At 39.9% G+C, this 25,589-nt stretch overlaps 1 protein-coding gene across 1 annotated transcript in view; it reads right to left on the bottom strand.

Moving 5' to 3' along the window:
* Window positions 1–25,589, bottom strand: part of csmd2 (CUB and Sushi multiple domains 2) — a 245,291-nt gene that overhangs the window by 50,047 nt on the left and 169,655 nt on the right. Inside the window, exons 15-35 of the mRNA XM_072447628.1 lie at window positions 25,268–25,403; window positions 23,212–23,406; window positions 21,287–21,425; window positions 20,235–20,422; window positions 19,946–20,134; window positions 19,126–19,242; window positions 18,468–18,683; window positions 17,571–17,759; window positions 16,696–16,865; window positions 16,430–16,586; window positions 15,738–15,929; window positions 13,467–13,593; window positions 7,707–7,909; window positions 7,434–7,625; window positions 6,697–6,835; window positions 6,126–6,313; window positions 3,589–3,783; window positions 2,577–2,693; window positions 1,529–1,642; window positions 369–464; window positions 71–274 (exon numbers count right to left, since the gene is read on the bottom strand). Coding sequence (XP_072303729.1) covers window positions 71–274; window positions 369–464; window positions 1,529–1,642; window positions 2,577–2,693; window positions 3,589–3,783; window positions 6,126–6,313; window positions 6,697–6,835; window positions 7,434–7,625; window positions 7,707–7,909; window positions 13,467–13,593; window positions 15,738–15,929; window positions 16,430–16,586; window positions 16,696–16,865; window positions 17,571–17,759; window positions 18,468–18,683; window positions 19,126–19,242; window positions 19,946–20,134; window positions 20,235–20,422; window positions 21,287–21,425; window positions 23,212–23,406; window positions 25,268–25,403 — 3,463 coding nt within the window. The remainder of the gene's footprint in view (window positions 1–70; window positions 275–368; window positions 465–1,528; window positions 1,643–2,576; window positions 2,694–3,588; window positions 3,784–6,125; window positions 6,314–6,696; window positions 6,836–7,433; window positions 7,626–7,706; window positions 7,910–13,466; window positions 13,594–15,737; window positions 15,930–16,429; window positions 16,587–16,695; window positions 16,866–17,570; window positions 17,760–18,467; window positions 18,684–19,125; window positions 19,243–19,945; window positions 20,135–20,234; window positions 20,423–21,286; window positions 21,426–23,211; window positions 23,407–25,267; window positions 25,404–25,589) is intronic.

The raw sequence follows: 25,589 nt of genomic DNA on the forward strand, positions 1-25,589 counted from the left end.
TCTTCAATAAAAATTTACATTTTCAATAACAAAGAGTTTCAATGTTGCTTATTTAAGGCAACCGTCTTACCTATACAGTTTGGTGTAGAACTGTTCCACTGAGCCAAAGCATTGGGGACAGTCAAACATTCAATGGCCCCAGATCCCTCAAGCACATAACCTGGACTACACTCAAAGCGAATGACTGCGCCCACAGCAAAGTTGTTCCCCATTCGACGACCATTACGGGGCTCAGGGACAGAGCTGCACTGGGTGGCACTAGTCCGTGGGACGGCTGTAGAGAAACAGATAAAAAAGAACATATTTAAGTGTATACAGTAGGCAAGGTTAAGGTTTTTTCATACTTTGTACTACTTTACTGTACGTACCCTGGTAGACCAAGTGAAATCCTTTTGCGATTGACTGGCCTTTGGACGTGAAGCGGATCAGGATCTGGTTAGATGTTGCTAATGGTAGAGATTCACCTAAAAGAAAATGGCAGACCTTTAATAATCATCAAGATAATATCCGTAATTGTCTCAGGTTTAAGGACTTGACCTGTTGTTTTGATTGAATTACTCTAACTTCAGAACTATTGATTTGAGAACAATTAAGAATTGTGTCAACCATGCCCAAAAACTTAACCCTTACTTAAAATCAAACATGGTCGGTCACATATTCACTCGCTCATGAGCTCTCCCCGCTTCTTTTTGGGTGCTTATGCCAAAAATAAGTAACTGTAAAACTGTACATTTTGTCTATTTTTTGACCAAGTTAGTTGCCTTTCAGTTTGTTGTGACTGTGCTAATCCACTGTATCTCATTATTTTGCCTTCTTGCTGCTACCCTGTAGGGAGGGCACACATGCGCTACCCTGGAGGAAACATCTGCTTCTGAAAACCTCTCCTGCTCTCATCTGGGATCATGAAACCAAGTGTGTTTACCCGCTGCACTTTAAAAGACATTTAAATAGAGGACCTCATCATTGTTCATATCTCACCATATGACCCTAGGGCATGCTGGGTAGTTTATGAAACGCACCTTTGCAGCACAGTGTCAAGACAGAGTTTCATAAGTCACTGTGTGGGCAGCTATTCATCTTAGCAGTTCAACTCATGTCAGCATGTAACTTATTAAGCCACTGGCCTCGCTCCAACTTCAAACCTGCTCTTAACATTCTCCACTGAGCCAGCACGTAAAAGTCAAGGACATATAAATCCTCCACGAAGGGTCAAGTGACGGGCTTCAAAAACTAAATTAAGAAAAGTTAATCTTACACTTAATAATTTTGCTTAGAAAAAGGTACAGCTGATATTATTTAACCTTTTTTTTTCCCGAAAGAGGTTGAACGAAAAATAATATAATATACAATTATTTGCATTTCAAATGAGTTTTTAAGCTGGTTACTTTCAAACTTTCATATTATTATATTTTAAATTCAAAACACATACTTTTGAAATTAAAACGTGTCAAATCCATATTGCCTTCTTGCAAGAGAAGCGGATTTAGCTTCAGTTCAATTGAAAGCGTGAGTTCAGTGGTTCCATTACCTGTGTGTGCACCAGATAAGGAGCTGAGAACACGGGAGTGCTGCGTTGCGCCATCATACACCTCCACAATGTCATTCAGAGCTGTCTGGAAGAAGGCGAACTGACTGAACACCACTGAAACACATTTGACAAAAGAGGGACAGAGTTAGACCGCCTGCACGACTTTGAAAAACACACTGGTTAATATGACTCACATTTAAACAAAGTAGATTAAAATAAATATTTGGCTGTTCAAATGACTAGTGTATATACTGTATCTCATCTATCGTGGTCGCTGAGGCATGTGGAGCAGTGCCCATTTAGTATCCTGCACTAAGAAAAATAGCCCTTCATTAGGCCTGGTGCATCAGCCTAATGGGAAGTGGCAAAAATGGAGGCAAAAGGCATTTGTGGCTGAGTTGCCTCGGGCTGTGTCATTTACAGGAAAATGCAAATGTGGGCTTTAATTATTTCAATTTCCTCCCTCACTTTAACTTAACTGGTTGAAATATTACGCCAACTGGGTCCAGCAAAGATAGGCACCCAGTAATTTAGCAAAACCGAGCTTATGATGAGAGAGAAAAAACAGATGCCTCAAAGCCAAACACTTTCTAACCAGCAATGTCACGGTTAATTTAATATTATGATAAGACTTTCAAATTGACAAATGGAGATTCAAGGCTTCAGAGAGAAGCTAGGTTTCCAAAAGATGTCCTTAATATCTCGAGCAAATCGTATTGGGAATAAGTGTAACTGTATCATACAATATCAATGTATAGATTAATATGATCACAGACAAGTGAATGAAGTATATTGTGTATGTTTTTGTCGAAAATGTATTAGAAATTAGTTTTGTAAAAGTTTGTGGAATTTAAAAAGACATAAACAAGTGGAATTTAACAAAACACAACCAGTGAAATATAGTACATGGTAAAAAAAAAATTGTGCATCTTAATTGTGTATGGGGCAGAAATGAAGTACTTAACACAATTACAACTGTGAGACCTGGGGGCCATAAGGTTTGCCCTGATGGTGTGCATAAAATGAAGAATACCTGGTGTAATCTTACCACAGTCTTCGGGTACGACCACAGAGTACAGACAGGTCCTTGTCCGGCTGTAATTCCCAGGGTAACCAGGAGACAGGACCACTCCTTCCTGTCCAGAGTACTGCCCACCACACGGAGCTGAGCAAACAACGCAGGACGTGAAGAGAAACAGGACAAAAAGGACAGAGTGAGAAAGATGGCTCACAGCCAATAAGGGACCAACCCATTTCCCCATCACTGCTGTCCCATTCCCTCCATTCCATCAATCCTAAATTACTTTTCTTGTCTGATTGGGCTACGGATGGAACATGTCCCTAGTGTTTGCCACAGTGAAATTGCAATGTTTTCCAAGTGTCCTTCTGGGTTAGTCTTAGTGAGATCGGCTTCAGCACTCTCTCCTCTGTTAGTTCCAGTAGAAAGGTAGGACGGAAGTGTTTTAATAGAGCAAGTCCAGACAGTGGTTTCCAAACTGTGGGACGAATGGACACATGCCATTAAAGGTATGTTGATTTATTCTGGAATTGAAAATGGCATGAAGACCAGTCCTCATTTTGTCCTTAGTTAGTTTGATTAAAGTCTTTGCTTTTTTTTTTATATAGTAAATATACTTTTAATTAATTAATTAGAGGATGATTCAGGATTAGTAACTACACAATTAATACACTCATCCTACATTCTAAACCCCTAAAGTAGTTACTAAACTTGAATTCTTAAACACAGATTTGTTGAAATAAGTTATGAAATAAGTATTTCTTTATGCTTTAAGGGTAAATAAGTAAGTACTTATTATAGTATTATAGTGGTAACAAGTTTGAGTGCCTAGTTGTCAGTAAAGGGACATTATACACAGATATACGCTAATAGGAAAGTAGCTTGCTTGTAATACATTAAATTGAACCATACCAATAACATATGTATATGTATACCTTTGGGATATTTTGCAAATCTATAAACCTGCTGGCATTTTACATGAGATAAAATCAAAGTATGGATCTTGTGTTGCTAACAACAGTCTCCAGATGTCAGTGTTTACCGATGCAGATGGGCTTGGGCTTGTTCCAGCTTGGCTTGCCGTCTCCTCCCATGATGCAAGTCAAGGTGGCATCTCCCTCCAGAGTGTAGCCGCTGTCGCAGTGGTACACCACCATGGCGCCCAGCTTGAGGTCTGTGCCTGCCCGCGTGCCGTTGCGCAGCAGTCCTGGTTCGAAGCATGACTCCCTAGGGTTCTCTGTGGAGAGGTAACATGGTAGAAAATAAGCAACAGAAGGGAATGTGCACATGCTTTCAAAAAATGATTTCACACCAAGCTGCAGTGACAGAACAAGACAGGAATCTCGATCTTCAGTGTTCTGGTTTAATCCAAACGGTTTAAAACAGATGTCACATGTAAAATATGTTAAAATTCTGTGCATTTAGACACTATAATGTCTAGTTTTGGCCCTATGTGATGAAGCCTTCTGCATTTAGCAAGTCAAACTTTCTGGAAGGAGGAATGAAAGGAGTTGATAGCGACAAGATATGCAGTTGTCAAGGTGACCCTTGCAGAAAGCAAGGAAAATTGTAGATTCTGAAAAAGCTTCGCCATTTTGGACATTTATATGAGTATTTTATAGATACAATTTTGCATTGTTCTAGTGGCATCTTGTATGAATTTGTTTATTTATTTACTTATACATTTAAATATGTTGTTGCCCATAGGGTTTATTAGACAGGTTCATTAGAAAGAAACGGGAGGACATACAGTAAATTGTCGGGATTCAAACTCACTGCGGCCGGCAGCACTTGGAGCCTGGCATATGTGTGCTGTGACTTAAAACCACTTGATCACCGGGCAGCACTTATTTATACATTTAAATGTAATATTCCACCTCTTCAAGTGAATATATCGCTTGCTCTGCTGTGAGACTGCTAAAGGGATGTATGGAAGTGGAGACAGACAGGCTGTTGATTGAGAGTGGCACAGCTCTGGATCAAGGTCTGCTGACTGCACAGAACGGCCTCTCACACCACTCTTCTGTGCACTCGACTGGAGAAGACAACCCACATACGCAAGCCTTCTCCTCTCACACTGCTATGACCTACACAAATACACTGCCACCAGCCCACACTCTGCATCAAAACACACATCACTCAGCGCTGCACATAGATCTGACGTCTTACTTAGTCTTCAAGTGCATTCTTCTACAACGCAAAAAGATTACCTAAAAGAACACCTGTCAATATTGATTCCTTTATAGTTCAAATAAATAGCTGTGTGATTGGGAAACTTGTAACAGGATTAGCACAAACATGGTGCTGTATGTACTGTAAATACTCATATGTATTGTTTTGGCAAGTCACAAGCTTAGTTAAATGAATTAAGATTTCACAAGGGAAGACAGAAAATGCCCCTGGCATCATCTACAAATATTGTTACAATTATCTGGAATTCAAACAAATATTAGTACAAATATGTATTTGAGTGTTATCTTTGGTACTATTTAATCCAATCACAGCATGTCTTAGTCTTAGCACATTTGTCTTGCTGTAAGTGGTAAGATGACCAATTATATGCAGTGCCAATGTGTGAGTTTGATGCACCCTGAGTGAACAGACAAACTCCTAGCCAAACATGCCTTCTTGCCATGTTGTCTGTAACAGAGGAAGTAATTTATGTTTTATTTGGTTATGGTTCATTAGTGTGGAGAATTAGAAGTGGGAAGAGGGACTTTTTTCTCTGAGCCACACACAGAGGCCATCTGCTGTACCAGATTGGCCATACAATATTATGCACTGTATCACACACTGCAGTAAATATTACTGGAAGTAAGTTAAAGGGCACTGTCTGTAAAACTGACCCACTCCATTTGCCATGAGTCCTCAATTTGTCAAGTATAGAGTATAGATCAAAGTCCATGTTTAGCCCCAACAGAGCCCAGAGTCAATCCAGAATTGGTTAAGGCTGCAAATTGGAGAAGGGAGATCTAAGGAGGTTTAACAATATAAAATTAACCTATGCTCTGTTTTGCATTTTCAATTTAAATTAGTCACTCCCTTTTAATTTACTCTAACAAAAAGGCAAAAAAGTAAGGTCTCTGATCCTTCTGTAACACAACTGTAAGAGTGGGGGCCTATTGTGAGCAAATAAATTTGACTTCCTCACTAAGATGCTGCACTCAGCAGAGCCTACTAGGAATCAAACAAGAAACACAGTGCTAATTTATGGAAAGCATTTTTGCAACTACAAAGTACTGATCAAAAAAGTAGGAGTGCACGGTGTCAGCTTTTTTTATTTGTATTAGTCTTTGTTGCTGAGTAGAGGCGATGCACCTCGCTAAGGCTGACCGTGGTACAAATGGGAATAACTGTCATCAGGGTGGAACAGCATTAAGTTTTTACTGTATAAGATTGCTGTCATTTTCAATTATTTTACATGTCTCCATGTAGTTGCGATAATCTCAGTAGGGCTTAGTTATGTGTCTCTATTAAGGAAATCAGAGCAATCTTTGAATCCATGTTGAAGACAAGGAGATACACAAACTATTTGCCATTGGTTATCATCTATGTTCAAACAGTAATAACTATCCCTACCTGTGTACTGTAGCACAAAACCATTGCTGCTGAGAGAGGCGTCACTACGAAAGGCCAGGAAGAGTGTGTTGGAGCTGCTCTCGATCCGCTCTGGTACATCTGTGCCATAGAAACTACCAAGTAGCGGGCCGAGGGAGTCTGGCCCGTCGTAGATATGTAGGAAGTCATAGCTTGGTTCTAAGCTAAACCTAAGGGAAAAAAAAAAAAACATAATATACATTACAGTTAGAAACACATACAGTACCAGTGATTCTGGGACATTCCCTGACTAGCTTTGTGGTCCAACCTAAATAACAAGTTTACAGAAAGCTACTAAAAGCAAACAGGAAATCGTGTACAGTGGCCTTTTGTACGATACTGTGTCTGCGTCTATTGAAAGGTGGTACAGAGGATTCCTATAAATAGTGTTCCATTTCTCCTTCGTGACACTCAAGCTGACTGAGCACTAAGCAGTGTGTCCTTTCTCCTCTTTTTTTATTCCACTCTATTTACTGCACAAAACAACCACAAGAAGGGGTTTACAACCTAAGATAAGTCATATAAAAGTGTGTACGCATGATTATAGTCGTACTGGTTGAAGCTGAGGGAGATGACGTAGTCCTGTTGAACGCTGACTTTCCAGTCGCACTCTCTTCCGTGCGGATAAGGTTCAGGGTAGTCTGGAGACAGGATCAGCCCACTGGGACCAGTCAGGTTTCCTCCACAAGGAGCTAGGGAAAATATATTCAAAAATCAAGTCACTATTGGTTTTATTTCTGAAATATATAATATTTTGTATTATGTAGTTGAAATATTATGCATGGTTGTCATAACAATTAACAATACAAAATAAAATATTTTATCTCTTGAACGATGAAAAGTACTCAGAATGGCGCCTGTAGCACCTTTTTTATGCATTACTACTTTTAGAAACTACCATAAGATAATGCAGACATGATCTGCAGCTAGGGATATTAAGACTATTTAGTTCATCACAATTTGTGACCCTCTTTAAGAGCTAAATAATTAATAATCATAAGAATTGTAGCCATTAAAAAAATAATTTCAGTTTAATCTATACTCCAAAAGAGTCAAAATATAAGTATTTTGTCATTCAGACAGTACGCTTTCATAGAGCTCGACTTGTGATTGACAGCATACTGAGGAGCTCACAGCTGTTAAGTCATCAATCGTGAGAGCCAGTCATTTGAAAATTGTGACGTTTCTTCTCAGTAAGACTAAAATGTTATACTGTGACATCTAAAGTATCTTCATAAAACATACAAAACAAGCTATTTGTTGGTTTAGTAATCTCTGTGTTTTTATTACCTGAGCATGTGGGAGGATCAGGCTGCCAGAAGTAGCGCCCATTGATCTCAGTGCAGGTTATCTTGTTAGCCCCCTGCAGGATATAACCAGGATCGCATTGGAATACAACATGGTCGCCTGGTTCCCTGCTGTCTCCACCTCGGGTACCATTCGTAGGCATCCCAGGATCATTGCAGGAGGTCGCCGTGGAAACTACAAGAGCAATAGAACATCCAGTTACATATAAACAAGTCTTGCCATTTTGATGTGACAGAAGTAAACTTGAGGACAAACTTGAAAACTGCAGAGCAAATCCCTGCTTGCTGGTGAAGAAGTCCGTGGTGAACTGCAGGCTGACGGTGTTAAATGTGCTGTGCGCATCTGGAGGCAGGACTGAGCCACTCAACTCCCTCAGCAGGACTCCTCCGTCCTGGGGTCCATCCCAGATCCTGAGCACGTCGTGGACCTCCTCAGTGTGGAAGACCAGAAAATGGAGACTAGAGAGAAATAACATCTTTGGTAAATTCCAGTGGCAAGGTCAATACTTCAAGCCAGGGTACAAATCATCATTCATAAACTACTATTGATTTAGCTGTAATTACAAAATCGAAAGTGAAGAACAGCAGGTGATTAAAAATGATTCAACACGTCAGTCCAATATTAGCCTTGTATTTATAATATTACAACAATTTGCATACTCAAAGACCTCTACCAAGACACTGGCCTTGCTTGCATATTGCCCAGGCTTCCATACATTGTAAAGTATGCGGTCCTGCCTGGCCCGGCAAATTCTTTCCACAAAACCATTTTTTATTTTCACAAAAATAGTTGGCAGTTCCCCGTCTAAATGTTTGAATGTCAAAGACTTCTACAACAAATATATGTTTTTCTATCCTTATACTGAAAACCAACAACAAACCAACAAGGTAGAGGTACAAAAAAAAAAAACGGTATTATCCAAGGGTAACTGCAAAGAAGACGGCACATTTCTTGCAAAGCGTCATACTCGGAGTCGGGGATGTTCCATAATGTCAATCAAACAAATACTTGCTGCCTGCCACCACATTTAATGATTTCAGTCTAGACATCAGAAAGTTGACACTGTCAAAATATCTTCTTTTCACTTTCAGTTTCACGCAGACAGCTGTCAGACAGCTGGTGGCCCGATAGTGCAAGATTGCACTGTGGATTTGTGTGTGCGCCTGTGCAAGATAATCACTGCTCAGTGCAACATATGTGGTATACAACAGCGATGCAAATGTATCTAAATTTTCAATCAAATGTATTGTTTCTTAAAAATAACAAATCAATAAGATTAAAAAACAAAGACAAGGCAGACTTTTCAATAAAACCTCTAGAGCCATTTAACGCACACAAAAAAAGAGTAATTTTATTTCCCACTTGAAAGCGACGAGTTCTGACTTCAGAGCAAACCAAGTGAATCAACGATTAGGCTAATGCTAATGCTAATCTGTAGGCTAAAGAAATGTAAACGTAATGTTAAATATCAGATAATTGTGGGATTTATCTTAACCACTCAAAAGCACTAATTATGGTTATCATTGTCATTGTTGTAACACGTCACAATTGATCTCGTATATGAAGTGGGAGTCCCTCGACCAGCTCCCAGTAGGGTTTACCAGTCCGAGCGGCGTTCCAGGGTTTTCAGAGGTGGGAAAAAAATCTGAGTTACCAGATGCCTGCAACGCAAGCTTGCACTCTGCTCCAAACCTCACGCTTTTACTGATTGGCAGTGAACCTCTTGATTAAATGGACCCAAGCGTATTATTGATGATTAGAAAAGACTGAATCTCAATCTCAACATAAAGCTAGCATGGTTATATTTATAGAGGAGCACAATATGAGCTTAATAGTAAATCTGTTCGCTAGTAATGATAATACTTGATGGGCTTTTGTTATTTTCATTCCCTTCACACTCTTTCATTGGCCTTGACGTACTGATGATGCCAAAGGAGACGCACATGCCAACGATGTGTTGAGTTTAGCAACAAGTCCTCACTGTTTCTGCATAATTGTGTCAGATTCGGATTCGTATAGCATGTGATGTGTGAGCAGCGCAGCCAGAGGGTACTAAACAATGTGCTGCCTGTGTGAAGACTGTACATAACCTACCGAGTCTTGTCACTGCGGCAGAACGGAAACGGATGCAGACAGGCATACCGCAGTTATGTATACTGTTAGCGGGGGTTAGAGAGGTGTTAGAAAGGCATATATACTGCAAGAATGTTTATGTGGAAAACAAACGTCATTAAACACTAGTCCTGCAATTAGCGGTTGGCAATATATAGACATTGGCTGCCATAGATTGTGAACCTTTCAGTATTTCAGTATATGAAACCATTGAACATCTGCAGATTGTACATTTTGTAAATATTGGATTAATTGTATGTTGGTAAACCTTCACAATTCAACTCCGACTAATGGATGGTAGAGATGTGATTTGTTAACGTGAAAATAACTTTCACATTCTTGGATTAATACATTTTTATTATGTACTGAATCACCTGTGAATTATGTTTATCAACAAATGGCAATGAACCCTATTTTCTGTTTCTGATTCTTTGATTCTATTCAGGGCCTTTTGTAATCCAAGTATTTCCATTTTAATACAGTAACTTCTAATTCTGATTCAAGTCCAGTTACCATCAATAACAACACTCCTCTTGAGTCTTCGGTGACAGCTGTAGGGGGAGGTGGTGTCAGTGTGACAGGGGGGATCCCCAGGCCCCCTGTGACTCTGGGCTCACTCACACATTCAAATGACCACAACTTACTCAAATATTATCAGATGTGCATGAGTGGGACATCATTGGAAAGCTTTGAATTCACACTTCCAGAATCTGTGAATAACTCAAAATGTCTACGGGTAGACTTGTAACACGGTCAGTCACATATATTTATATCAGGAAATTTTGAGGATAATATGTGTTTATTTTTTTAAATGTTACAAAAGAGCAGATTAAAAATAAAAATGAATATAATTATGTTGTACACTTTCAAATAACAGTATATGGTGGTATTTTTGCACTTAAGTTAGTGATGATTGTTACGGTCATTTCACATTTGTCTCATAATTAAATTTCTATTGGATCTGTATATTGTATTTTATTTATTTGTAAAAGGGACAACACATATTAATGAACATTATGCTCGTAAATATGTTGCTAATTTCCATTGTCAGTCCCTTGGCGGGTTGATGTCAAAGTAGCTGCAGGACAAAACAGTATTAGTCACACAAATGTCAGACATCAACACATTCAGTACATGTATCGAATAAAAGAACAGTTCATGTGGAGTTAAACCAACAACCCCATGAATACTAAAAGGTTACCCATGGTGACATATTTGACCCTCACACAGCCTTTTTTTCTTTTAGAGCCTTTGAAAATGCTGCCAGTGTTGACCGTTTTGTATATGCGGAGGGATTGAATCCAGCTGTCCAAAAGTAATTTTTCTGAACGACACAAAACAAACACCTCTACAACCTGTTCTTGCTGTTCAGATCGACATATTATTGCCTGACAATCAAAAAAATGTCAATATCACTCATTCCTATTTGCCCGCAAAGCAGAATGCAGAGCGTATTTTAAACGTTGTGACGTCTTACAGTTAATACAGTAGTACCACAGCCAATTAGCCTCGCTGTAGTAAGAAAACAGAGCCCAGACCTACCGATAAATTTAAGATTTGTTATTTTTTTTATTTGTCTTTTTCATTATATACACACACCAGCAAAACTGCTATAATTTAAATAAGTATATCTGGAATCCCTCAATATAAACGTTAAGCCTCCATGGAAGGTAAACATTAAATTTACCTCAATTGTAAAAAACAAAACAAAAAAAACAATTATCACCAAATGGCTCCTAAAACATCACTAACTTTTGAAGTTTGCTTGCAGCTATCATTTACAAGAACACGTTTTTTTTTTTTTCCAAGAACATCAAATCCTTCAGAAAGGCTCATGACGCAGGCAGAGAGGACGCCAACGAGAGGGTGAACGTCTCAGTCCTCCAGTTCTGCCTTAACTGTTTTGTATTCATATGAGAGAAATGGAGGAATAGGGAGTGCTAGATTCACCCGCATGCATACAAAACAGAAGAGCTGCAATCACGGGTCCTGTGGGGAGTCTTCACAGTGGCTAGCCTGCATCAAGATGATAAATAAGTAAGGAAGGAAGGCCAGGGCTGAATTTCTGAATGTGTGCATATCGGAGCGGGGTTGAGGCACCGTAGTGTAGCAGGAATTGGATAGGCTACTCAAAAGCTGCTGCATAAACTACCTCCTCCACAGGTGCACCCATTCAAAATTGTAACTGTAGTAGAGCCCGTCCGTTAGTGCACAATGTGTCGGAAAATGTGGCTTCAGTCATACTAAACTAAACTTGACAGATAAACCCCCAAACACCTGTTCAGAACATGCAAGTTAGACACCCGCAGTCACTTGGTTCAACTCTCTGTTTTAGTAGAGATTCAGAAGTGTGCCAGCTTCCGCCGCACTACTTGATATACACGGAGTCCCCGGACTACCCGCATTGCAAATCCGTCTCAATAATGAATCGCGTGGGTAGGATCAAAGGCATGGATGTGGAACATACCTTGCAAAGGAATGTGAGTGGAGCCCGAGGAGGTGAAGGCGCTAATGAATGTAAACTAATAGTTGTGAGGGCCCTGTGGGTGTCAGGTTTACCCGTGATGAGAGAGTATTTGCATGAAAATATGGAAATAAAGACGAGCCACAATCGCCTTCACTTAACTTTTAGAGGTTAGTTTGTTTCTGTTGACTCATTAAAGAGGTGCAAGACGGATGTAATGAATACTACTTCTAACACACCACGTACCAAAAACAACACCGCCACCTAATATTGGTGGGCCAGTCCCTCAGAAGACTGTCCAATTTGGGGACATATAATCACATCATTAGTTTAGTTCTTTCACGTAACTGCTCAACTGCTAAGACTGCTGTATTATTATTTCGTCTTCTTTTTTACTCATAAGCGGACATGTTTGCTCACGTTTTTTGAAAAGTATTGTATAAATGCTGGCCCAGCAAATTTGTTCAACAAAACAAACTGTTTTCACAGTTTACCTATTATATTATCCAAGGGTGACTGCAAAGAGGGGGAAATCCATCTCTCTACTGGTCTCCTAGCTTCTTGGCTCCTCTCATCTCATTTTCCTTTCTCCTCAATCCTTGTTTCCTTACTCCTCAGTCCTTGTTTCCTAGCCTCCTCTCTTCTCGTCTGTTCTTGTCTCCTTTCCTTTCCTCTTCTCATCATCTCCTCTCTTCTCATCCTCTCGTCTCCTCACACGTTGTCTCTTCCTTTCTCATGTTGTTTCCTCATATCTCATCTCCTCTCCTCTCATCCCTCGTCTCTACATCTTTCCAGCTCATCATCTTGACGTTTCTCGTCTCCTCCTCTCTTCGTCTCACCATCTCTTGTCTCATTTCCTCATCTCCTTATATCCTCCATCCCTATCTCCTTCTGTCCTTTCTTCTACTTTCCTCATCCCCTCGTCACTTCTTGCCTCATCTCCTCTCTCCTTATCTCCTCTATCCCCGTCTCCCCATCTCCTTCTGTCCTATGTTCTCATTTTAATTTTTTCTCATCCCCTCGTCACTTCTTTCCTCATCTCCTCTCCTCTCTCCTCACCTTACCTTCTCATCTCCTCTCTCCTCATCTTGCCGTCTCCTCTACCCTCTCTTCTCATCTACTCGTCCCTCCTCGTTCCCTGTCTCTTGTAAACTGTGTCTTCAATACTGTGCAAAGCAGGTACTACCACAATTGCAATATAAAACCCTCGGAATGAACAGGACTACATTCTGTTTAGCTGTTAAAAAATAACCAGACATTTTGACCAGCCACTACAGGCTATTGGCCCGCTCACAGCAGATTGATTACACAGCAGCTTGTGAAAGTGAACGCAAAAAAGGGGGGTCTCTATATTGGAAGTATATTGAGAAGTGGGAGAGAAACCTGGAAAAGTACAATGTAATCACAACTCCACAGTATCGAGAGTGGACTTGGCAAACCTAATAGTGCTTCCTGGAGCGGCCTCGATGGTCCAAATGCAGTGCAGGTTGTGCTCATAGGGCGCGGGGTATCCTGGAGACAGAATCCGACCAAAGGGCTCCTCTTTCATTGTTCCTCCACACTCGGCTGCAACAGATTTTTGAAGAGATTCGAAATGGTTAAAAAATAATCTATAACTACATGCGAGGAACCTGCTCAAATGTTTTCAAATGTTTTCAAATCTATTCAAGTTTTGTAGTAGTAAAGCATTTGCTGCAATTTTACAGAAAGATAACCCAAGTGATATCGCTAGAGCATTGAGAGAGTGAAATCACAATTGCAGCGACATTACTAGAAAGCCCAAAAACACAAAAAAAACATTCCAGATGACAACTCAACATATGCACATGTTTGATTGAATACCAAGTCAGATTTTCTCAAATGAAAATGATCTCTTAAAACCAATTCAATATTTCGTTTTCACCAATGTGAAGCAATTCCATTTGACAAGTAGAGGTTAAAATTGTTGTTTTCTCAGCTGCCACTGAGAGGGAAATTGCTTCTTTCACACGGGAGTAAGCAGTGATCAAAGGAATGGCCATTATTGGGCTTTGCAAAGCTACCGAATCGAAAACCGATTTGAGGCAGGTTAGTTACCATCTAAAATCATGTTGAAAATATTTTGACAGTTGTGAAAAAGAAGGTGTCTGAATAACCCTTTGTTGAGCGATGTACTAGCAAATAGCACTAAAGACCAGCTGTTTGTTGGGGACACACAAAAGGTACATACATCAAGACAAAGCCCCGAGAAAAAATATAAAGAAATCCTTTGTGTCCAAGCCAATGTCGATAACAGTTAGCAGTGAGCTTTAACATTATTTACACATTACAGCATACCACTGATTGCTGATACATTGCACACCCACGATTTTAAAGCAATTTGTAATATTATTCACAATTTCACCATGACACAATTTTAAACTACTAGAACTGTCTTTTAAATTAGCACACAGAACAGGTTTTCCATCAGATGGGGTTCCTTATCCTCTGTATGTATGACACACACACACACACACACACCACCAGTTATTAAACGGCAGTTGCAACTAAGTTTAAAGTGGAACACTTAGTCACATAAGGCAGTACATGGAGTTCAGCTTCCTGTTTTGAGGTAATATGAGGATTTTAGTTCAAAATATTTTGTTTGGAATTGTAAATTGCTTTCAGGTTTCACTATATCCTCAACTGAAACATCTATTTGGAGATTTTGTGATTAGAAAATAGCTAAGTCAAGCTCAGTCTGTTTCATAACAGCATAGCATAATTTCTTCAGGACATGAACTCCTCCTTTCCATCTGTGTCGTATAGCAGTTAAAAAGATCCACCATAATGAACACAAGTGGATCCATTCAGAGGCGATCATCAACAGGGAACGGGTTATGTGGGGGATTAACACGACTGCGGATATAGTGAGTGTGCCGAACACTGTTTAGATCCAGGCTTAAAATTACCTGTCAGCTCAGGATGAAAAGAGAGCAAGGCAATATTATTCTAATCACCTCTGCAACTGTCAAAAACACCATTCTGTCACTTTTCTTTACCTTACCTCACCTCTCTGAGCGTTTGGGGCCGGAAAGAAACTGTCAAAATGTCACCAGAGAAAAGCTCCCAAATATTACTCTGGAATTGTTACAATGACAGTGCTACAATGACACATGGGCCCCGACCAAAGAATCTCTGAATAACTAGGTTGAAAATAGTGTGGGCAATATTGTAGAATATTTAGTTACTTAAATAAGCATAATTTGCAAGCAAAAAGTAGTAAAGTGCCCTTTTATTGGACATTACATCATTACTGTCATTGTGTTTGGATGATGGTTACCATACAATTTTCAATCATGAATCTTGAACCACAGCGCACAGATGATGAGCTACCAATTCCAAATCCTTTTTACATTTCTTTACAGTAATAATGTATGTATTACTACACTTTAAAGGTGCACTATGTAACCTTTCTGGGGATAACACCAGGTTAGCTCTATGGAGAGGTGACCCCACTCATGATAAGAAGAATGCATGTTGTACAAGGTATTTCTTTTAGCAATGCAAATGAATAAATGCTTGAAAAGTTGGACATTCCAGGCAAAGCAATAACATTTCCAAAGAGATTGTTTTCTTTCTTTATAAATCTACCTAATCTTCCAATAAATCTTTTTCCTCATGGTGAAATGTATAACGTGCATGTGTTAAATGTTAGCACTAAATGCACTTGAGATAAGCATGTGACTTACCAACACAGAGTGGAAGGGCGCTGTCCCACGCTCTCCTCTCCCCCCTCAGGCAGGTGAGCACCTCGGGGCCTTTCAGAGTGTAACCGGGGTCACAGTTATATGACACGGTGCTCCCTGCAAAATGACCCTTGTCCTCACGCTTGTACCCGAACTGCGGGACACCTGGGTCCTCGCACTTCACCAGCTCAAAACCTACGAAGATAAGAACATAAAAAATATGTACGAAACAATACACAATACGAAACACATACATCTGACTGCTATCTAGAAATGTTTTATTATGTTTGAACAATGTCTTGACACTGTTTGGATTAGTTTTTTGGTTTGTTTTTATTCCACTGTGAGAATAATAGATCTCAATTGCTTATTGTTGAACCATGCTTCTTGTGACATGAAGCCTGGCTTTGAGCAACAAATATAGGTCAGCCACCTGCTAAATTATTTGTTGTTTGTGTTAATCTCTTGCGTTGTAAACACTTACATAGAAAGCCTGGCTGTTGTAGGGTGTAATAAATGAATGCAATAAGAGGAGGCTTCAAGTAACAAATGTGCTATGAAATCAGAATCCTGCCTTTCTCTCATACACAAGAATATTGACATCCTGAAGTGTGAGGGCATTTGATGCACTGCTCTATTGTTTTATATTCAATGACACATAGGGCTACAGCATAAAACACAAGTTTATAACTCACTTGTAAAGTGCAGTTCAAATCCTTTACTGGTGTTCTCGGCGTTACTGACAAACTCTAGCCACATGGAGCTGGAGGTGGAGTTGAGGGTTGTGTCTAGCAGCTCGTTGCTTGTAAACACCCCCAGCAGACGGGCCTCATTACTGCTGCCATCAAAGACCTGGTGGAGAAGAGCAGAGCGAGTGGGAGGAAGAATCAGAAGCTAACATATGCTAACAAGGTTCCCATGCAGCATCCACACGGGGAGGCAACTCCGAACACCTCCTCACTTTAAGTATGTCATCCTCCTCCAGTCGAAAGTCCCGGGCTCTGAGCTGGATGCCTTTACCCGGCTGCGTCTGGATGGAGTAGATGCACTCGTGGTAGTTGCCGTAGTAACCGGGGTAGTTTGGTGAGAGAAGCACTCCTTGCATGCCAGTCACGGATGAGCCGCATTCAGCTAGATAAAAACAGAAGTAGAGAGAGAGAGAGAGAGTTAGAGAGGTGGAGAGGTAGAGAGGGAGAGAGGGAGAGAGGGAGAGAGATAGAGAAAGAAACAAAAAAAACGAACGAGAGAGAGAAAATGTGCTATATGTTTGAAACTTAAATAATATTTTTCCATGCCGGTACACACAGAGCGTTGCTAACTGCACTTAAATGTTGAAAGGGACATCGCCATAATCACACTGCAATCTGAAGGTGATTAACTGCAATTTCAGCCCAATTTGGCATATTTCTTTGTGTGTGTCCGATCAAAAAAGCAGTGGCAGATGTTAAAAAATATGCTTTTTTTCCCCCACAAGAAATATGAGAGACTTCGAGGGTGAGCTATGTAAGTTTTATGGTGGGTGTTTGCTAACCGCTTATCCATGAAAATGTTATTTATTTGCCAAAAAGTACAGTATTTAACTCGATAGATAGATGACAGAAGTGTAAAGCTGCATTGGAACATTTTAAGCAAAGCAATAATACCTCCATGGACCCCTCACTAGGAGTAAGTAAGAAAAAGGGTGCATTCATCTTTTTAAACTACAACTTTTCCCAATTAAAACACACACAGGATAATGACCCTCGATAATGTTTGCATTTTCACATGAATGAATGCTTTGAGATGGACAGAATTATGACAAACCTTGAAGAAAAAAAATGGTTTGTAACTACTTACCCACACAGCGTGGCAGAGGGGAGCTCCACACTCTCCTTCTGCCTCCTAAACACACCACCCGCGCCGGCCCCTCCAGTCTGTAACCCGGGAAACAGGAGAAGATCAAGACATCTCCCACCCCGTACTGAAGGCCCTTCCTGGTGCTGTAGGGTGGGATTCCTGGGTCCTCACACGGCTCCAAATCATATTCTGCGAGAGAGAAAAAAAAGAGAAGGAAAATCATTGGTAATTGAATCATATTTTTTTTCGCACACATTGATATACTTCAGTAAACGTACAGTATGTCTATGCACATATCTTCCATTGATATTTTTCAGAAGGTTGATTTACCTTTAGAGTGTGACAGTCTTTAATAATGTTTAACCAGTAACTAACTAGCTTGTGGTTGCAAATAGGACACAAAGACAAACACAGAGGAGCACATAACAACCTTGAGTGTGAAAAGCTATGCGTAAAATAGCTTCTATGAGAATGTGCACTGCTAGAATATGCTCTTAGGAATTTAACTTTACAGTTCTGTCCCCTTGGATGCCCACTCAGGTTCTGAAAGTACATTTTCCATTTGTTAATAATTTTGAAGGAGGCTAAGCAGCTCTGTGGTAACTAATGTCCATGACACTTTCACTTTGACGACATGTTGTAGTTATAGAGTTTCAGAAACAAATTGTAATAGCTGATAAGCCCCCAGCAAACCTTCAAACTTATTATAGTGTATTTTTAATGGTGGAAATGAATGGGAAATGTACTTCAAAAACCCAACGTGTGAGTCACTTTTGAGTCCCATAAAACAGCATCAGAGTATTACAGTCTGGAGCGCAGATGTTGTCAAACTGTAGTACACAAACAGCAAATCCTCATATTAGGATCAGGATGTTCAACATGTGATTTTGGTCTTACCAGAGAAAGTGATGTTGAATCCCTCATAAGAAACAGAGAAGTCTGATAGAAACCGGATCTGTGCCGTGTAGTTCCCAAACAGCCCTGCACTTAGAGGCGAAGGAAGAGTGGATCCCGTCAGTCTCCAGAGGGGCTCAGAGAAGCTGCCATTCTCTGTGACCAACAAATGGTCATGGGGGCTCTCAAGATGGAACGTGTGGAAGGTAAACTGAACACCTGGATGACACACAAAACAAAGTGTATTACAATAAAAAGAAGACAACCTACTAATTAGAAAGTTGACAACCAAAATATTTTCAGTGGTTTCGGGCAATGTTCCAAGTTCCATATTTAATAAAGCGTGAGCAGCGAACAAATACTGCGCCTCGTCTTCCTCGCTTCTTGCTTGTTAATCAACAGACATTTAACACTGATGCAAGAAGAGCATCCGCAAGTCAAATCTTATCAATTTGATGTTAGCTTTTCCACCAAACGAAGACTTGACAGCAGTTGAAATCCCTGTACGCTCTCGCCGCAGGCAAGCCTCGGCATATTAGTCTTACGGAGACAGTTGTTATAATATAAAATATAAAAAAAGACCATCCGGTGGGGGAAATGACAAAGAAGAGGAAATTGGGTTTGACTGCTGCATGTGTTGACAGAGAATTTCGTGGCTAACCTTTGCCATGGGAGGTCTCGATTATCCACGTGCAGTTCAGGTTGTGAGGGTAGAAGTCTGGGAAACCTGGCGACAGGATGGTGCCCGAGTTGCCCTGGATGTAGCCGCCGCATAAAGCTGTGGAAAGAAGGAGGAAGATGATAGGAAACGAAAGATTGAAATATGAACCAAAAACACATCTTTGTATAGGATATGTTGCAATCGCATGACTTCACAAAATTCAACAATGTCTATAATTAAAAATGATATGGTACAGGTTTGTTCTTTAACTGTCAGTATAAATAAGCAAAAGAAACATTATATTTCTCACTATAGCAACACAAAGTGGTGCCATTATTCAACACAAAAGATTTGATTGTTGACAGTTTGAAAAGACTTTCATGCATTAGTTTATAATGATATGTCTGTGGAGCCAATCTCTTAAAATAACATAAAAAGATTTTTCTTCCAATACCTTTATGCTATTTCTAGAATGTATGTGATCAAATGAATGGTTTGTTGAATACAATATTGGATAAAGTACCAAAATAAGGAAGACAAAGAGGGCTAAAAGTGTCAAATTAAAATGCAAAACACTTAGACACCTGCTAGCCAAGTGTTTTTTTTTTTATAATTCCTTTTACAATGTGGTAAAAGTTTTCAATTACAAAATTAAATAGAATTGTCAAGCGCGTAAAAGCATTTATAATATGATGCAAAAATAGCGTAATATTCCACACATTTCCACTCTCAACAATGTCTTTGATTTAATCCAATTTGAGAGTAAATAGAAAACCAAGCAGGCTGTTAGTCATTTCTAGGTCAACCCTTTGGAACGTACCGTCACAGCTCGGCAGGGGGCGACTCCACTGAAAATTGGGTTCACACTCCAAAGGTTCTGCGTCGCTGAGTGTGTATCCGGCTTCGCAGCTAAACGTGACCAGAGCCCCCACATAAAAGTCGTTTCCGTGTCTCTGTCCGTTCACGGGGATCCCAGGGTCCACACAGTGATCGGACTGTAACTGAAGTGCTGTGCAAGGAGAGGCAACAAAGTAAGAACTCACAAACTACACAAAACACTGCTTGCATAAGTTCTGCAAACTTTCTCATTTCCGGGGAAAAACCCTTACTTTCATATCGTATGCGAAAACCGATGTCTGAGTGACTCTTGTCAGTGGAAAATTGCAGGTACAAAAAGTTGGAGGTGCTTATTAGGAACTGTGGAACCTGTGTCCCCTGGTAGCTCCCTATTAGAGGTGAGGAGGGGAACCGTCCATCACGCACTTCCAGGACATCGTAGTTCACTTCAGTGCGAAACCTAAAAAGTAAATAATAAAAACAAGGCTATAAGAAAATGTATTATACTATAGTCATGAATTTACATTTGCAAAACAACACCACATTTATGCAAGACATAATAAGGACTTTGAACACTTTATTATACATTTTATGAATGATTGGCAAAAGGCTACAAATCAGTGAGTGCCTCGGGCTCTTTAAAACCGCTGAACCAATTTGGTGAATGAGATTAACAAACATACACACAAAAAGTGAAGTATACCTACTGTTGGATTAAATATAATGAGATCTAAATAAACAGAAAAAGAGGAAACATGTAAATGGTAACTATATGGTAAAACTATACTAACTCTTGCACTTGGAGCCTGGCATATGTGTGCTGAGCCTTAACCACTCGACCACCGGGAAGAACTCTTGAACTTTCACATTCTGTTTTCTTTTGCTGCATACTTTTCGGTACAACATTTATATTGCGTTGCAGGATGACACCCCCACATACTTGGAGGCCTTGATAAAAGACGGAAACTTTCTCCAATCTCTCTCTCTCTCGCTCCATCTCACACATCATTAGCTCTTGTCCCGTTCCTCGGTTCACCTTGACAAGTCCTCTCCACTTTCTCTGTCCTAGCACCTGCCATTGTAGGCCTTCCTGTTTCCAATTTGCACACACATGAGCTTTAATCATATCTTCATATAATCCCCCGGGGAAAGGAGTATGAGGTGAAGAATGAGATGCAGGCAGGCCCTTTAAATAAAACATGATGTTACTCCGGTTGTTAATGTGCATTAGATGTACCGCATTAACCACAGTGCGACGAGACAAGAAGGAGTCAGCGACAGCGGTGCAGTGACTGTAGAATACGGCGCCGGACTTGTAACTCACTTGTCGAAGATGATCTTGATGGGGTAGCCTGGAGGAGCCTCAATGATCCATTCGCAGTTAAGAGCCTCCTTATAGAGCTCTGGCCAGCCCGGAGAGAGGATGATTCCATTGGGAGCTTTCAGATCACCTCCACAAGGGGCTAAGAGCAGAACAGGTAGAGCTTTGGGTTATGGACACTTTCAATCAACTGCCAAAAATGTGAGTTCAATTAAAGATCAATTAAAGTTACCACATGAAGGTGAAATATTTCAGAAACATTGAGACCATAAATGTGACGGTTCAAAAGTAGATTTTAAAGAAGATATTTTATGCATCTATGGGTATTATATTATTCTCTGTCCGTATAACAGCTGTAAATTACCGTGTTATTATTACTTTTATTAAGAGTATAAGAGTTGTTCTACAAGAGTAGTTATCTGTTTTTTAATTATTATACTTCTGTGCCTAAGCTGTGTTGCAATTCTGGAAATTCCCCATTGTGGGACAAATAAAGGTTATCTTATCTTATCTTATCTTATACAGCTCATGATAGCGAGCAGTGTTGTTGTTGACAATTTTAATAAAAAGAACAAAGTATGTATTGACCAGGTGCTGTGTATTGAGATAAGTGAAAACGGGAATTTTTGAAGCAATGGCGTCTGGAATACAAGACTTGGTTGTTCATGTTTATATTTGTTTGGTTTTATTATCCATTCAGAAGACTCCTTGTTTGAGTCACCAGATTCAATGACTACAATCAACCTCAAAATATGTCAGCAAAAGACACTTTAAGTTGAGATAGTTGTAATGTCTTTCTTTTGTAAATCAGAGGGTGCTACTTAGACTATTAAAATATGTCTATGTCTTTTTTTTTTTGGGTTGAAATAGAGTAGGTATAAATATAGGTTGAAATATGCATATTGTTCTTATTCATGCTAGCCCCCACAATGATTTTGTGTATTCAGATAGAGTTCTTTCCCTCTTTCTTTACTTCAAGGCTTTATCTCATGCAAATTGGTGACGGCTCACTTCAAGGTTAGCACTCTCCCTTAGGAACACCCATGTGATGAGCATTTCTGTTGTATTTGAATTCACAAGCCCCTACCTCCAAACTGCCGGCGTATTAACAATCACACGTCTGAAAAGGGGGGCAACCTGTTTGATTGATTACACCAAAGACACTCGGGCCTATCGACCCCCTGTTAGCGCTCACTTTGACGTGCATCCCTTTAACTGCCTATCCTTAACCAGAACAAGGAAAGGGCTTATGGCTGCTGTGCCAAGTGGCCCGACTGCCTTTGAAGTGGAATGATTTAATCAGCCAACTCAGCATATTGAAGGACATCTATAAAATGCATTACGCTACAAACGTACAGGGATGATAGATGGTCTCAGAGGAATACTGAGGGGTGGTGGCACACTGGGGGAAAATGACATACTTTAATAATGGGCTCCTTTTTGCCATATCATGAATAGGGAATAAGCGATTATATCTATTAGAATCCTAACACTGTCTGTCTTTAATGTAGGGCATGAAATGTAGCTACTTAACACTGAACATTGTCTTAGCCTCAGCACTTCTGTCAGCCTTTTCCAGCCAGATATGAATGGTCTTGGTTCCAGGGCAGCAGTATGTGTCACAAACGTTTAGAATGCAATAATGGAAGTAAATATGGTGTAATGACAACGAGGTCCTACATCTGATAGAAATGTATTGTTTTAAAATGTTGAAAAAGTCTGATTTATATTCATGATTAATATGTTACTCAGTAAAAATTAACCCAACCTTTTGACAGTTTCGGTTTTGAGCTTGACGGCATATACATATTTGTTTTGATATAACTGAAATTTTTCCTTTTGTAAATTGCAAATAATAATCATGATTCAAATGAGATGCTAGTGTATAGTCAGACTTCTGCTGTTATCGTCACATTCACACAGCTCACCTTCACAGCGGGGCACTGCATTGTCCCAGACCACGTTTCCATCTTTGAGAATACAGGAAACGGTCTGAGAGCCATGAGTCTTCACAAAGCCCTCTTCACACATGAATGAGATGGAGCTGCCCAGCTGAAGGCTCTCTCCAAAACGCTTCCCATTCACGGGCACTCCCGGGTCAGGACACTCATTGTGACGAAACGCTGTGGGAAAATGATGAAGATGATGAGAGAAAGTACAAAAAACAGACTTCATAGTTCATAAGCTCACAGAGTGATTTATTTTTTTAGCACAAAAAACTAATATTTAGAAGAATATGAAGAACATGTTGAGTAACACACATTTTTATTTATTTTGTTTATTTATTTATTATGTACATTTTACCAAACTTAATTTTAACCTAAGTAAAATAATTAATATTAGAGAAAATACCTTAGCAGATAGTATAGTTTAGTATAGAATAATACCCTCATTTCATTACATTTATCTCTGAGGAGATAAAGTAATATAAGGAGAGAGGTAAATTGCAAAAAAGGTAATGTGCTAAAGTTCTTCTCATGTATACATTTCCCGTCAGAGAAGTGAAGCATATGAAACAGGTTATGTAAACCTTATTATATCACCTACGCTCTCCTTCCCATCACTGCTTGCCCCGGTCCCACTGCTGCCACATGCTGTAGGTGTTGATGAATCCTTTTGTAATCATTGGACCAAATCAAAGTGTGAAACAACTCATCCATCAAAATCACAGAATTTGTAAAAAAAATACCCTAAATACAGCTTGGCGTGTCCTTAATTAACATGAGAGATGCTTGGTCTTGCACTACCTCAAAAATACATCCTTATCAAAGAACCGGTCTCCAAGAACCCATCAACTCCAATTAACTGCTTTTTGACATTCATTTACCATGCTGCATTGGCTATTTATTTATTTATTCATCCGAGTTGCTAATTGATGCATTAGTCACCATGTGTTCTCCACAATGTGGCTACAGCGCGGCACCTGGGTTGGGTTGACGACATGTCTGCAAATGAGCTCTGGAGCTGCTTTATCGCACGCCTAAGAGTGACTCACTGCATTCTATTTAGATTCAGACTTTAGCAAGACAAACATCCTAATGCCTGCTTAGGCCTTCCTCTGTGGTTTAACAATAAAAAAGTTCCCAAGATAATGACTGTGCTATTTTGTAATGTGTATAATTTAAGGATCTATGCGGAAGATACATCTTGGTGTGTTAATTTAGGCCTTTTGCTCATATAATACGGGAAAATATGGGAAGCAGAACTCAAAATCAAATAGTAAGCAAATCTCGAAATGTCTCCAACAAATATCATGAAATGTGATTATAATTTGCAACCACAAAACAATAAATCCTTTATTAAAATGTCAAAATTCCTAGTACTAATCTGAAGCTAAATGAAAAATAGTTCATACTTTGTACTGCTTCTCCAACTATTGAAAACAAAAAAGTAAAAATGGGCAAAAGCAGTATTTTGCTTTACAATAAAATGGTGCACAATAACATAAATCTGAGTAGCGTTTTTCTTTTTTTGCTACAGTTTGGCTTTAACAACAAATAGTATGTGGAAAAAATGCACAATAGAAAATGAATGCGGTAATATGGCTGCCAATTGCTCGCTATAGTATGTGCATGAAATGGCTTACCAGCAGCAGACTGTGCATCGTGTAACAGCCTCAAAAACCCATCCGCAGTCAGAACTGGCCCAGAATAGAACATAATGAGCAGCGCCGCAAATGTTTCTGCCAGGTAAGAACGCGCCGTCTTTGTTTGGCTTTTATTTAGATGTCAAAACTCGCTTTAGACTAAAAAGGACAGCTTTTGTCATTTATGTCGCGGGCTTTGCAGTGAGTGTGTAAAGAAAAGTGTCGCCCATGGGTGCTGGAGCCTGTGCAGCGAGCGGGTGACAAGCACATTGATATTGGGGATGATTCACGAGGCGGTATACACACAAATAGCAGACATACAGTACAGTTACAAACCCAAAAAATGTTGCCGTGACAATGTTTTGAGATGCATTTTGGATGGAACATTTCCTACGTACTGGTAAAGGTGATGTTGAATCCTCTGTCAGTGTAAGTGTGATCTGTCAGGAACTCCAGTCGTGCCACGTGACCGCTGGTTGTTATGGGAGGAGGGACTGCGTCGCCAGAGAAGGTGCCCAAGATGGGAGACTCAGCCTGCAGATCATAAAGATAATGTTTAATCCCTTTACTCCACTGGAAAAGTTCCAAGAAGTCTACTGCACAAATGCTGGAACTAGATTAGGATTAGGGTTGCAGACCTGCAGAGGAGGCTTCCACTGCTGCTGCCGCACGGCTTTGGAATAATGCTCCAGAATTAGATCAGTCCAAATTGTTCATTGT

This window comes from Eucyclogobius newberryi, unplaced genomic scaffold (assembly GCF_026437365.1).
Source record: "Eucyclogobius newberryi isolate DKJ021-1_F unplaced genomic scaffold, fEucNew1.0.hap1 SCAF_16, whole genome shotgun sequence".
NCBI classification, from domain to species: Eukaryota; Metazoa; Chordata; class Actinopteri; order Gobiiformes; family Gobiidae; genus Eucyclogobius; species Eucyclogobius newberryi.